The 13,986-nt window shown below is 36.5% G+C and overlaps 1 protein-coding gene across 7 annotated transcripts; it reads right to left on the bottom strand.

Moving 5' to 3' along the window:
• Window positions 1-1,254: 1,254 nt before the first annotated feature.
• Window positions 1,255-13,722, bottom strand: MCM8 (minichromosome maintenance 8). Of its 7 annotated transcripts, none has more exons than XM_088898918.1 (18): window positions 13,312-13,652; window positions 13,118-13,210; window positions 12,888-12,975; window positions 12,672-12,789; window positions 12,361-12,583; window positions 12,105-12,268; window positions 10,036-10,299; window positions 9,655-9,750; window positions 9,349-9,501; window positions 8,018-8,088; window positions 7,812-7,930; window positions 7,119-7,248; window positions 5,242-5,296; window positions 5,003-5,159; window positions 4,736-4,910; window positions 2,670-2,840; window positions 2,473-2,586; window positions 1,255-1,590 (listed from the first exon to the last, which is right to left on the bottom strand). In XM_088898918.1, exons 3-18 carry the CDS (start codon window positions 12,906-12,908, stop codon window positions 1,540-1,542), a joined length of 2,082 nt encoding a protein of 693 aa, XP_088755044.1. In that variant the 5' UTR covers window positions 12,909-12,975; window positions 13,118-13,210; window positions 13,312-13,652; the 3' UTR covers window positions 1,255-1,539. The 7 variants fall into 7 exon arrangements, with proteins under 7 accessions (XP_088755044.1, XP_010253507.1, XP_010253505.1 ...); XM_010255205.3 differs by having other exon boundaries at window positions 12,888-13,028; window positions 13,312-13,452; XM_010255203.3 differs by lacking the exon at window positions 13,118-13,210 and having other exon boundaries at window positions 12,888-13,028; window positions 13,312-13,722.
• Between the last annotated feature and the right edge of the window lie 264 nt (window positions 13,723-13,986).

The raw sequence follows: 13,986 nt of genomic DNA on the forward strand, positions 1-13,986 counted from the left end.
AATTGAGAACAAATGGAAACTCTAAGCCATTTATTTGCTTTCACCAGATGTTTGCTGTTTGTGCAGCCCCACATATTTATAACTAAAGATTGGTGAGAAGTTAGTGTCTACGGATGAGGGGAAAATAAATATATTACATGCTAACAGGTTGCAAATGGATGCTTATAAACCTAATTAATTACTCTTGTATTTTTCTGTTTCTGCTAAGTGCAAATGGATGCTTCATGCTTCTTCTAGGCAGGCAAGTCTTCTTATTCCCTTAGGCTGTGTTTGGTTTGAAGGAAAAAGTAGAAAAAGGAAAGAAAAGGTAGGAAAACCTTTACAAACCTTGTATGTGTTTCCCTACCTTTTCCTTCCTTTCCCTACCTTTTCCTTCAAACCAAACATAACCTTAGGAATTCATTTCGACTGGATTGCTTCAACATGCTATGGAGAGAGAAAGAGAGAGAGGTGTTCCTGGGTTGAAACCGGAAAGGAATGCTTCGGGTAGCAAAACAAGGTCCTCTCCTCTCACAAACAAAATAGTCAGTTATGGTTTTGACTATGCAAATAACATACACCAACTCTAATCATAAGCATCACTTTCAGTTTCAGCCCACAGCAGACAGCACCAGTCACACACACTGAGGCCGGCCGAGTCCACGTTCTTTATAATATAACCAATTAACCGCCACCACTACATGCCATAACCATAGAACACTCAGTGACTCAATATAACACCTTTCCCACTCTGTGTCTCTGTCAGAGAAAGATAGAGCACGGCTGACGTATGCCTCGGCCAACACATCTCCCCAGGGGAGGGGTGGCAGTTTTGCTTTGGAATGAGAAAAGTATAAAGGAAACATATGTAGAGAAAAATAAAGGAGACTTCCATCACCTCCACCATTGAAGCCTGATGAAAGGGCTACTTGATAGTTGATACTCTGCCTACTATCTGTGTGAGAGACACAGCAACTTTTTTTTTCAAAATTGGCTTTAGAGATTTTGGCTTGCATGGAAGAAAATGGAATATCACCAAATAAGACTAAAGGTCAGACAGGATGGTAAGGATGGAGAGGAAGAGGGCTGCTGCAGAGGCTTTTAACTTTTGATTGGAACTTCCAAATTTTTCTTATGGAAGTGAATGGCCGCTTGAGCTAATTGATGCCATTTTATTCATGAATAAAAAGAAATAAAGAATATATGGAAGATGCAAATGTATTAGCTTTGACCACATAATTTCATTGCACCGTGCTTTGTATCACAACCGTGGGATTGCAGGGCAAAAGATGTCTAGAACTTAAATTCCAACTGCAACATTATTCTTTATACATTCAGGTTCCTCACTAATGATCCCATGAAAAAACCTGCAATGCTTATCAAAAAGGGAACCTCAAAATAATAGAATAAGAAAACAAGCCACCGGTGGAACTTGGTAGAAAATGGATCTTGATGTAACCATACTATTTACTGTATACATATAATACAAAACCGGTAGTGTTTGCCTATATATGTGTGAGGATATCTAGAACAAGGTTCCTGTCACAATGCTGTCCAACTTCAGCACCTGGACCTCGACGATTGACTCCGAGAGTAAGATGATGATAATACCTGCATGCAAGATATTTCTGAGGTACTCAATGGAACAAGGTTGCATGAACCACAAGGTACCATAAAAACTCTGATGGCACCAATGATTCAGGAAATGGATCTAGCTTAGCTAATCATAAATATTAGATATGATTTGATGAACATAATGTATCAGCAGATTAAAAGTATTGTCGTTGTTATCAAGTATCTTTCTAGGACAATAACCAAGATGTTCACCTAGGGGTAAAGAACAGCAGTTGATTATGTTAACAAATTGAAGCAACCAGTGCTAGATTTTGTTTTCAAACTAGACAGACAAGGGGTTTTCGATTCATATCTTGTAGAAAAGCCTAGGCCTAGGGTAGCCCCAAGCTGCTTGAATGTGGTAAAGAACTGTAGGATCACTTCTCTAGATCTCCGTTCAAACCATCAACTATGCCATTATGGATTTCCCAATCCAGCATACTTTTCTCCAAACAAATATGCTAATCAAAAGAAGATAAGAAGGGAAAAAAGAAAAAGAGACAACAATAAACAGGTGATGGCATTTTTTAATTTTTAAGCTCAACTGTGAAATTTGGTCCCAAGTGAGATATGATCAAGTGAAACGCCAGAACTTCAAATAGAGCAACAACTGTGACATTAGCCCTAAAGAGCTGCTTTCAAAAGGCATGTAGGAATCTTGACTAGAAGACATGCACTATCACCAAAGGCACCTCTGAGGTGATTGTATAAAAAATTTTCTTTTTTATCACTTAGGATATTATTGCTATCAGTTAAATTTTCATTTGATGTTCCTTTTCTAGGCAATAGTATTTTTTAACTTATACAATTCATATAAGATTGCAAACATACAATGATATCACTCTGGTTAATAACATCTGGATTTCAGAGGCATAGTACCTGATATGTTTTTGGTCCTTTCTTAAGAAGATAACCAACACTGTTCAAGTTTTCCACAAATGTATCAATATCTGAAACTCTTAGGCCAATTCTATCTGCCAAACTGTATATTTCCTGATATGCAATAATAGCATGTCACTTATTTGATATCAAGGGGGAAAGGCAACCAGAATAAACTAACTAGCTAGGATGCTTACAGAAATCAAAAAGCAATCCTTTTGCTGCAACTCTGATTGCTTATTGAGAGCACTGAGAAATCGTTTTGCTTCCTTCTGTTGACTCATTCCACTACTCCGACCAAAGTCTACAACACCATGTTCATCTACATACTTATCATACAAGGATTCCTTCATAATTTCAACCACATCCTGCATAAAGATATGAAACTAAATGAGGGAATAATCAAGAAATGAGTAAATAAAAAAAAATAAAGAAAATTTTATGACCAAATTAACTGATTGTTCTACACTTTCAAAATAGCCCATGAAATAGGCAAATATCAATGGCCAAATTCATAGCTGGACAAACAATGCTGATTGTTGCACCGTAATAGTTGCAGGTTCAATGCCAGTTCAAGAAAAAAAAAATGAACTATAACACCCTTAAGAGAAAATTTGTAGATCCAACAAAGTCATGCATGCAGTACTGCAGTCTATATCCTCCAGCATATCAACCAGGTATTTTGCATTCACCGAAATGGTAGAGGTGGATGAACTGAAAAAGCTAACTACAAACCAGTATTCCAAAAAAGTGCATTTGCCTTTAGGGCTCAACCTTGAGGCTTATGCCTGAAAGTAACAACGAACATTCCTCAAATGTATATGTATATGTATACATGTATTGTGGATGTGGATATAGTCATATACATATAGACTTTGAAAAAACATGTAGATATAGATAAATATGTAGATATGGATGTGATGTAACCTGCTTTGATACCAAATTGATGTAGGATCTGAATGAGCAAAATACCCCAACTGTCTGAAAATTCAAAACATCCCCTATTTGATCACTTGACTTCATTAATTTTATATATATGAATATGGATACACATGTTTTGAGGTATTACTTTGACATTTTAGACTTTATAATAGTTATTAAATGATTTGTAAGGAAGTGATGGCTTTTTCCAGAGGTCCAACTCTTAAATTATTATTTATGTGATCAGTTATTCATTATATGCTTTCCTACATAAAAATATGAACCCCATGTTTATTTCTTAACTTCTCATTTTATTTGATGTTTTTATTAAACATGCAGCAACTCAAGAGGCTCAACCCTCATGCTTGAGGCTTACTGCTCGTGAATCTAGAGTCTTGGCACCTTGCCTCATTTATCTCATGCATCTACATTTTTAGACATTGCTGCTTACAAGTTTTTCCCCTTTCATAAAATCTAAAATAGTAATTGTATTGGGTTTTTATATCTTGAAAAATATGAGTTGCCCATAGAAAAGTTTTGGCTTGAAATTTAGTTGGTTTCTCATTTGCAGATTCGAGTACATAAATTTTTGCTTGGAATATAGGAACAGTAGTGTTGGGAAACAAAAGATCATTTACCCAATGCTGGTTCCAGCTGTCTGTCTAGGGTCTTGGGAGGAGTAAACTGGACACAGACCTAACCTCCAGCATTTTTAGCAAGAAATGGCCATCACATACTCAAACCTGTATTTTCACACTTGTCAGCTTGAGATTCTACCATTGCACCAAACAATAGTGTTGGGCAGTCAAGACCTAAAACGGGCACAGTGGTGGTAAGTTGATATCGGGAAGTGGCAAGGATATGATGGACAAAATTATATACAAGCACATTTTTGAGAAACTATTATCCTTAAAACTTAAAAGAGATTAGATGAGGGAAAATAGAGTAAGATGTTTTGCTCACATGAATAAAAGACCCCCTGTAGCACCCAATAAGCACTCTAATGCATGTTGATGGTTCTAAAAGCATCTAGGAAAGGCAAAAAGAAAGGACATGGGTTGGAGTGGTCATAAAATCTCTAGATAATCATAACTTAATAGAAGATATTATGGCCCTTGAGAATTAAGTGCTGCAGAAGAGCATTTGTGCATTTTGATTTTCCCTTTTTCCAAACTTGACCATAGATGATACAATCTCACACCTCAGGTCTTCTTCTTTTCAACTTAGATAAACCAAGTTAGAAGAATTAGCTATGATGATAGGGGCTTATGACCGGTAATAAGTAACTAACATTTCTGTATGCACTGAATACTAAGAAGCCGGCTCCGCTAAATGAACTCACCAAAGCATCTTGAGCTGTTATTTCTTCCCTCAATTCCACTCGAGCTCGGGCTTCTGCCAATCTTACAAGACTCTCCAGCTGCCTTGCTGTTATTGGTGTACCATCAGCTGAAGTATTACGGTCTCTCAATCTTAAGTAGAATTCCTGTAAAATTTCTGCTGCAGATCTTGACATCCTGATACAACACAAAGATCAAATAAGATCATAGAATGTCTAAAATAAGTCAAGGAGAAGATATTTTACAGTGAATGCATAAATTCAAAGCACCTGGGAAAGACAAAAGATCTTGCATAAGCAATAAATTTGCGAAGAAGAGGACCAGGCAACGAAACAAAATCTCTATCTTTCTTTGGGTCAAGTCTCAATCTTGAGGTTAAAGAACCAGCTCTTACACTCAAACCTATTCCTCCATCATTTTGCAAGGCTGCAAAGATTAAGAAAATGCATATATTGTCAAGCAGCAATTTCGTTCACATGTTTGATGCACATATATGTAGTAACACCACCTCTGCTGCATTGTTTTTTGGCTGCTGGTGAATGCTCCCCATTTCCTGCATGCAGCTGCATGAGAATAGCTATGCTTAGTACATTATATATCCTTTAACATAATTACACACAAGCAAATTTTTTGCCAGGAAATCTGCAGTCTAACCAGGCCCACATATGCTGTAAAATTGACACATACTAACAGAGTCCAGGTTTACCATTTAATGGCCTTAACTGGGAGTTCTCCCATTAAATAGTTGGCATGATTGATAGGGGTGCAACTCGGGTTGGCCCAAGTTAGCATTTTACACTACTTCTCAGGCCAGGCCCATTCAAATTTTGACAAAAGCCCAACCAAGCCCATACAAGTTGCACCCCCTAATTATTGATTGCCTGCCGCTAATGATATTATAATCCATCACATTCAATATTTTGAGTTTTCATTGAAAGTTTGAAATTTTGAAACTTTGGTTCCATTGGGAACAAATTTAAAATTCCTATACTTTGAGAGTTTGACCAAGTCACCAAGTTCCACCAAAATCTCATCAATAGCAATGTTAACAAATGCAATTTACAAGAGCAATCTGAATCATGGATCATATGAGCTCCAACCTGAATCTTATCATCAAATCATGTCTGAGAAAGTATATTATTACTTGAGTTGTATGATATGATTCTGAATTTTATGATATACCCAATTCATGCAATTTGAATTATATTGGCACAGACCAAGTCCAATATGATATCATTTCCTTTTTTTTTTCAAGTTTCTTTTTTAAGGAGTTATGTTTCATGTTTGAATCCTCTGATTGAACTATAGGAGTTGAGTTGTTTAAAACCTATTCAGGGGCCTTTCAGAATCCAATTTTTGTAAACTAGTATATAGAACAGGAGATGGAAGGGGTAAAGACATTGGGTGGGGATTACTGGATGGGGATGTAGACAGAGTTTTGCGATGTCAAATAGTTTCTGAACTTGCAAATCTGGCCCACTTTGAAGTTTTGAACTTGGTTTTAATAGTGGTAAAATATGGAAAAACATTAGTATTATGAGTTGGGCTCCACTGGGGAAAAAAAAATAAATCCTTTGACTTAATAGTAGTATACATATGTCAGTTAAACTGTTAAAGTACCACTAAGTGTATAAATTAATTGATTTTGAAGTTAAACCTGATCATATCATCTACCATTTACATGTTGCAAATTTAGTGGCACCAATTACATCTATGATGGATATGGATTGACAATGCATTAAAATAAAGACAATTCAATTCAGCCTTAATTCCAACTATTTGGTGTCAGCTGTAAAAATCCTGTCAACCCAAAAGGTGTTCACTGTATCTGTATCTTTTATCTTTTTTAATGGAGTTTCTTTGTATTCACTAAAAAAGAAACAATCTGACAATTTACCACACAGTTCATAATTCAATTCAATTCAGCCTGTTACTACAGTTGTGACAAAATTATGATTTACAGAATATTGGTCCATAGTATTTCAATGAACTGTTGAGGGAAAAAAGAACAGTCTCATGATTATATTCAAGATTCATCAGTTACAAAATTTTCAATCTCCAATTTGATTGAAAATGTGGTTACAGTGGCCTTGACCGTATTCATTCAGATGTTTAATTAGACTGATTGTTAAAATATCCATCCCATTCAATCTTTCTGAAGACTCTGGCTCTCCCTACATGTTGCCATGTCTATTCATATGCAGGTCCAGACTGTGCTTAGACAATGCAGATGGCCTGACATGGGTGGCATGGCATAAATATGCAGAAGAATACAATAAATTATTAGGATATCATGGTGCATGCAGTTTTACCATACCATCTACCTTTAAATTACATAAGCACATAGTGTGCACCCATATTAATTGGTTGTACATGGTAACTTACTGACATAATGTGTTCAGATACTCGCTTATCCAGAAGTTCATTAGGTCTATCTAGTAAAATGAAGACCAAATCAAATCGTGAAAGGAGAGCAGCGCTCATTTTCAAATTCTCATTGACAGTTTTTGCACGGCTGCAAGAATTTCAGGCACAAATTGTTAAACAAGTTAATAACAAATAAAAGGAAAACCTAAATGGATAAAGGCAATACTTCATTACTAGAGAACCAGACTAGTCAGATTTAACTATAGATATCCAATAGAAATTGATCTGATTGAATTTCATTTCTCTCCTTGAACATATAAAAAAAAAACATTGGATTTTTGAAAAAGATCCCTGCTTTTTTTGAATATTTTCCATAAAATTTGAAACTGAAGGATCACTCTTACATGTCACAATCACAAAGATCAAATCAGGGTAATCCAATAGAAAAGAATAAATCATAGGCCACAATAATGATCATATGAAGTCAAAGTAAAAGCCTATAACTCAATAATCCCAAAAAAATGTCCTGTTGCTAACATATGAACCTGTGCTGTAATATGATCCAAGAAGAAAAAATCAATGAGAAAAGACTACTATGAGATCGGTCAATATCATGATAATCAAAAAAAAAGATATCATGATAGACTACATAAAGAAAATAAGTTTAAGGAATATCACAAAAGTTCACTGAAGTGATTAACAAAATATTACTTATAATGACCCCCAACAGGGTTTGCTGCTGCCAGCACAGAAGTTCGCGCTGATAAACTTGCTACCAGTCCAGCCTTTGCAACAGAGACACATTGCTGCTCCATTGCTTCTAGTAGAGCCTAAGATTAGCCCCCAAAAATAGTAAAAACCAACATCTTGAATACCAGAATACAAAAGAGTTTTGTGGATAATAAACAAAGATAAACCTGATGCTCAGCAGACATTTTATCAAATTCATCAATACAGCATAATCCACGGTCTGCAAGCACCATGGCACCTGTTTGAAAATAATATCATGTGACTTTTGCAGATAAACATTAAATAAATACTTAATATGAAAGAGTGGAGAACCTTTACAGATTTTACACTGCAATTGCCATATATAAGTCAGCTTATTTGTGTCAAGTCAAAAATGAAAAAGCATAATAGCTTCCAGACATTCCCAACATGGAAAATATATCCATCTCTATCCTTTTCTATAGATCTTTTTATCGGCAAGAAAATTTTAATTTTTTAAATTAAAGAGAGAATTTAGTACAAAGTGAAGAAAAGACTGCCAGCCCAAACAAAAGACAATTACAGTGAAGCCCAAAAAAAGTTGCTGTCTCATGACCCCCAATTTAGCAAGGGTATCAGCCATCCCATTTGCAGTCCTTCTAACCCACTTGAATTCTACATTTAATTCCTTGGAAATACTTTCCACTTCCCTAAAGGCATGCCTGAAAGTCTATGGAATGTGACTGCTACATCATACCCATGAAATAACTATTTTAGAATCCTTCCACCTCCACCTGCCGATATCCCAGTTGTTTAGCCAAACAAAGTCCTTCCAACAAAACACACAATTCTGCTTTCAGAGAGTTTCCAACTCCAATAGGTCCTGAATATAAGGCCACCACCTTGCCTTCTAAATTTCTGAAGACACCGCCTATTCCTGCGAAACCCGGATTGCCCAGTGAGCTTCCATCAAAATTCAGTTTAAACTTGGTACCTTCTGCAGGTTTCCAAACCATGATAATTTTGTCTTTTTCTCAAGATAACAATGCCACACGCAGCCAAGTTCTTAATATTTCATTCACTGAGAAGACCTGAAAGCTTTCCACCAACTTTACCCAATGTGCAACCCTAATCTTTATGCTGTCAATTACCTCTTCCATTGATCTACTTTTTTTTCGTTGAATATTCTCCCACTTCTCTCTTCCCAAATTACTACTGCATTTACTGATCTCCACATAATTCTCCTTCTATTCTTCGGTTGTCTCAAGAAGTTAGCATTGAAGATACTAACCGCATTTTGAGGGGGATCCCACCTGCAACTAAAGAGAAAACAAAAATACTCCCAAATGCAGTGCATAAAAGAACAGGAGAATAAATGGGATAAAACCTACTCATCACCTAGACGACAACCACCTTATTGGGACAAAATGCATTGGTATTGCCTAGCCATCTTGATTACACTAGATGAAAGACTAGAACATCATAAACCAACAAAAAAATTGAAGAAATAAAAATGAAATAAGTTAAGATCCCTGTATACCAGCCTCAAATGCATAATCGTTTGTCATTGGATCCTTCACAACAGCCACTGTAAGGCCAGCATTTGTTGTAGCATTACCACAAACATAGATGCCTCTTGGAGAAACAGCTGCTGCTGCTTGAAGAAGTTGGCTCTTACCTAATCCAGGATCACCTGGCAGCATAAAATTCAGCATTTATCATGATTATTATTTCATTTGCAATTGACAAAAAAATAAAAAATGCATAATAATCTAAGACAAAAACCAAACAAATTCATTTGGAAGTTAAGCCCATTTGAGAAAAAAGGAACATTCGTTATATCTACCAACAATAATTAGATGGATGTCTCCTCTCACTGGGACTTTGTTCTTATCCGACGAATACTTTTGTACACCTCCAAACAGGGCTAGTGTTATCCCCGCTGTTGAAGAAATGTCAGAAAGACAGGATATTAGCACCACCCTTTCAAGAATCAGGTTGTCCAAGTAATAACCAACATGTTATATAAAACCAGAAAAAGTAGAGCACGTTCTAGAGTCTAGACTAATAAAAGTCATATACTTGACCTTCACTTCTTTCAAAAAAAAAGAAAAAGAAAAAGATATAAAGAGGAAACAAATACCACCAGTCAACCACCCACTACACCTAGTATTGTTACATTGGAATCTCATCAAATATAAAAGAAGGTATTGTGTACAAAGGCCACCTTTAACAAGCTCGTGCCCATAAATAGAGGGACAAATAGATTGAAGTATTTGACGGAATATATCTGAACCATGCTCCTCTGAGAACTTAACAATAAATTCCAAATCCCTTTGAGAAAATGAATACAAATCAAGCATCTCTGTCGTTCTAATGTTAGCACTGGTATCTTGCAAATCTTCAGATACAGACTGGGATTTGGAGTTTATAATTGAAACTGCCTCTAGATACAAATAATATAGTCCTTGATTCTTGCTTTTTGATTTTCCTGAAAAAGCCAAACTTCTCTTTTAGTCCACATTTTGTATTCAGTTGTGAGGAATAGTTTCACTGCTACAAGCTACACCATAGAAATATGATTATATGAACACTTTTCCATTTATTACCAACAAAATATCCACATCCATCATGCAAGAAGATCACAGTACAAACATCCAACTAAATGTTATGCAAATTGAGAGTGGACATGGAATAAAAATCTTGCCAAAATTTATCAAACATATAGCATATAAGGACTTATTAATTTAATACAATTTAGCAGTGTTAAAACTAGGGTCATTACTTGGTGTAATGGTAAAATTTCAGGCTGACAAGCATGAGGACATTGATTCAAATCTGAGAGCAGCCACTTTGTGCAAAAAAATGCCAAAGATTAGGTCTTATCCAGTCCACCCTTCCCAATAACCCAAATAGCTGGGAGGAACATTGGGTAATGGTAGAGCCAATAGCTGGGAGTTACATTGGGAGACTCATTACCCAATATCTGGGAGTAACATTGGGTAACAAAGTCTACCATAAATGAGTCAATATCAAGTCAGGCACGGGTACACCAAGCATGTGAAGTTGTATACAGGTATCTAGGTTCATAAAACACTATTTGGAGAGCACAAAGTGCTAACCTCACTTAGTCTCCATTTAGTGTTAAAATGTTGCTAAAATGGGTGTTTTGGTAATTTTCAATGGCTACAGACCTACACTGCCCAAGTATTGGTGTGAGGGAAACTGGAAATGTGACTTTGGCTAGCATTTCTCATTCTCACTTTAGCAGTGGGCAACATGAAGTGTAACAATATTTTCTCCTGCATTTAGTGTATTAATATAAAGGTGCATTCAACCAATTCTCCATAACTATTCACACTTCCTCAGACATTATATCTTCTGGTCCTTATGTACTGACCTTTGTACTTGTTTCTGATCCAGAAAAAAATTATCATGCATAGCTGGAAAAGTAAATAATATTAAAATAGTTCTTATTTTTTTGAATTCTAACATTATATAACTACAAAAAAAATTAAAATGTTGCCTCTGTTACCAACACTCCATCTTGTGCATTAGTTGTTCATTTATGTCAAATAAGCTAGGAGATAAAAAGGAAATGTTATGTAGAAGTGTCCTCAAGAATCCATGGAGTGTTGGACTCTGACACAAGATAACATGATATTATCTGTTTAAGAGAGTCCATGCAACACTGCAAGCAGCTAGTGTGATTTTTTTTGGGCCCTTTTTTTATGAGTAACTGTAAAATTTTATTAAGAAAAGCTCAGAATACAACTGAGTTATAGTGACGCCTTGCTTAGTTAGAGTGTCAGTCACCCCATGGGACTAGGCCTTTATGAAGGTAGAGAGGCAATAAGCCCACATGTACAAGGGGGGATGGTTTTGTGATTTTGGTCAGGGTTCATTCTATTTTAGAATTAGGATCAAAGATCAGTCATATTGTTGTTGCTTCTTTAGTGGCAGTTTTGCTATCTAAGATTCTATCTGCAAAAACTAGGGCTCCAAGTATTCAAAAGGTCTTTATTTTAAAAGTTAATAGACCACAAAGGTGTAAAATACATAAGAACATATATAAAAAAAAGTAACCAAAAAAGTAAACTTATAAAAGGCACGTGCCTGGCCTAGGTGCAAGGGGCACCAGCCACCAGCTACGCATCTTTAGAAATGGGCATCACCAGGGTTTAAACAGGGCTCATGCCTGCCTTGCCAGTGAGCCTATGGAAGCTTTAAAACACAGTATCCATCAAATGAAAAATTGAAGTATTACAAAAGATCTTCAATTAGTTTTAGCCATACCTCCTCCGACATCCATGTAGTTGTTTATTACTTTTATAATTCCAGTGACAGTCACCACATCTCCAGGGATGCAAGCATCAACAAGATCTTCAGTTAGTTCACACTCTACAGTTCGAGGTACCCGTCCCTCCTCATGATGTTCTGACTTCAGCAACTCCTGAATCCTGAAAAAGAAGATGCAAATAGACTAATGCTCCAAGAGACAATAAAGGAAAATGAAGAAACAATTCAGTTGAAAAGAAGTTGCAGAGGATGCCTTATTTTCTGGAAATCTATGGTTCTAGCTGTAGATCTCATTGGATTAAAAGTTCTGCTCTTGCATCCATGGAAAGTACAAACAGCTGGCGGTGAGTATTTCCCATCAGGAAAGGTGCGCGTAATGTCTGCTCCACACTTTGCACAAGTAAAATTCATTTGCACCACTAAAGGCCTAACCATGCTAACTTTGATGACAGTACCACGTACCGATACAAGTTTGCCTGTTACATTACTGATGTCGTTTGTTCTGCTTCCTTAAATAACTCCCCTATAAATGCATAAAAGACGGTAATCAAGATAAGAGATTACCAATATAGGCAGCTTTTAAGTTCTTCAAAGCAATCATTGATTCTGGGTAGTTATGCGGCCGAATGTTTATCTTCACATCGTACTCCATTTGACTCTTCTCCAACTTGGGCAACAGAATCTACTACAATGTAAGGTATTTTATCCCGGACTTGCATATCATTTCAAGAATTAGAAACTTCAGGGAAGTAGTAATGTAGTGTAGCTTCAACTCAGTACCTTGTGAACTGCAACAGCCATGCACAAAAAGACTTCTTTCGGTGTTGCTTCTAGGGACGATAAGATATTTTCAACTTCGCATGTTTTTCTGAAATGTTGGAGGTCAATCGGAAAAATGAAGGTGCCATCGTCATCCCTAACCTAAGAATCATGTTACTTAAACATCAACTAATCCCTCCAGTCACCCAAAAAAAATAGAAATGCAATATTAATTCAATTGTCGATCTCACTCTTTTCTTCGCCTTTTAGGGGTTCAAAATTTTAAAATCCAAACTCAGTAGAATTGAAAATATCGTCTTTTCGTATCAATTGAATATAAACATCTGCAATGAAATCTCGAGATGAAAGATATAACAAAGTCCATGGACCCTAAAAGTTGTACTTGGAGCTGTAAACAAACCGATAATGAAGGATTTAGTTGTACCTGAGAAATGAGAACTTCTCCTATTGGGGTAGAGAAGAATTGGGCGAGTCCTACTGTGAGCTTGAACAAACGATCGTCGAGCGGCAAAGAGGAGTCGTGTTCGTGAAAATAAATCGGCCAGATCTTCACGATGTCGCCGGCGTCCATCGAGCGAGCGTGAACGCCCTCCGCCTCCGTTACGTACATTTCGATCGGATGCCGGAACAGCTAACGTGCATTTCTTCAAAATCAAAATGCCTGCGTTCGTTGCGCGGGAAGAGGACGGCAATAAGAAAATATACAACAGGAGAAACAAGAGAGCAGAGCAGGCAAACGTTTGGACTCCGGTTCAATTTTGAGTTGAGTCTTTCCTGTATACCAGATAGATAGATAGATAAATGAAATTGACTAAGATAGTGTTTGAGAATACTTAAAAGAAGTATTTTTTTTAAGAGTTGGGCTGATTTTGTACTTTTGTAATTTTGTACTTCTTTAAAAAAATTAATTTAATTTGGCTTACTTCGCAAAAAAATGAGACGAATCAGTCTCTAATAATTTTTTGTAATGCCTAAAATACCCCAAGAGGGTTCTGTACTTATATCTCCTTCTCCATTCATTTGAACATCTCTACTACCGGGTAGCGGTGCACTAGTTGCAGGTTCACCAGTGACCATCATCGTTCTTGTTCAATGTCGC

The sequence above is a fragment of the Nelumbo nucifera genome, chromosome 2 (genome assembly GCF_055504915.1).
Source record: "Nelumbo nucifera cultivar China Antique chromosome 2, China Antique-T2T, whole genome shotgun sequence".
Lineage (NCBI taxonomy): Eukaryota > Viridiplantae > Streptophyta > Magnoliopsida > Proteales > Nelumbonaceae > Nelumbo > Nelumbo nucifera.

What these genes read in the sequence shown, in the direction of transcription:
- MCM8 (XM_010255203.3), bottom strand. Translation starts at nt 13,497, where the DNA reads ATGTACGTAACGGAGGCGGAGGGCGTTCACGCTCGCTCGATGGACGCC. An exon ending in GAGAAGTTCTCATTTCTCAG is followed by an intron (nt 13,029 to 13,311) that starts GTACAACTAAAT and finishes CATGATTCTTAG; the next exon opens with GTTAGGGATGACGATGGCAC. An exon ending in TAACAGCTCAAGATGCTTTG is followed by an intron (nt 2,841 to 4,735) that starts GTGAGTTCATTT and finishes ATCTTTATGCAG; the next exon opens with GATGTGGTTGAAATTATGAA.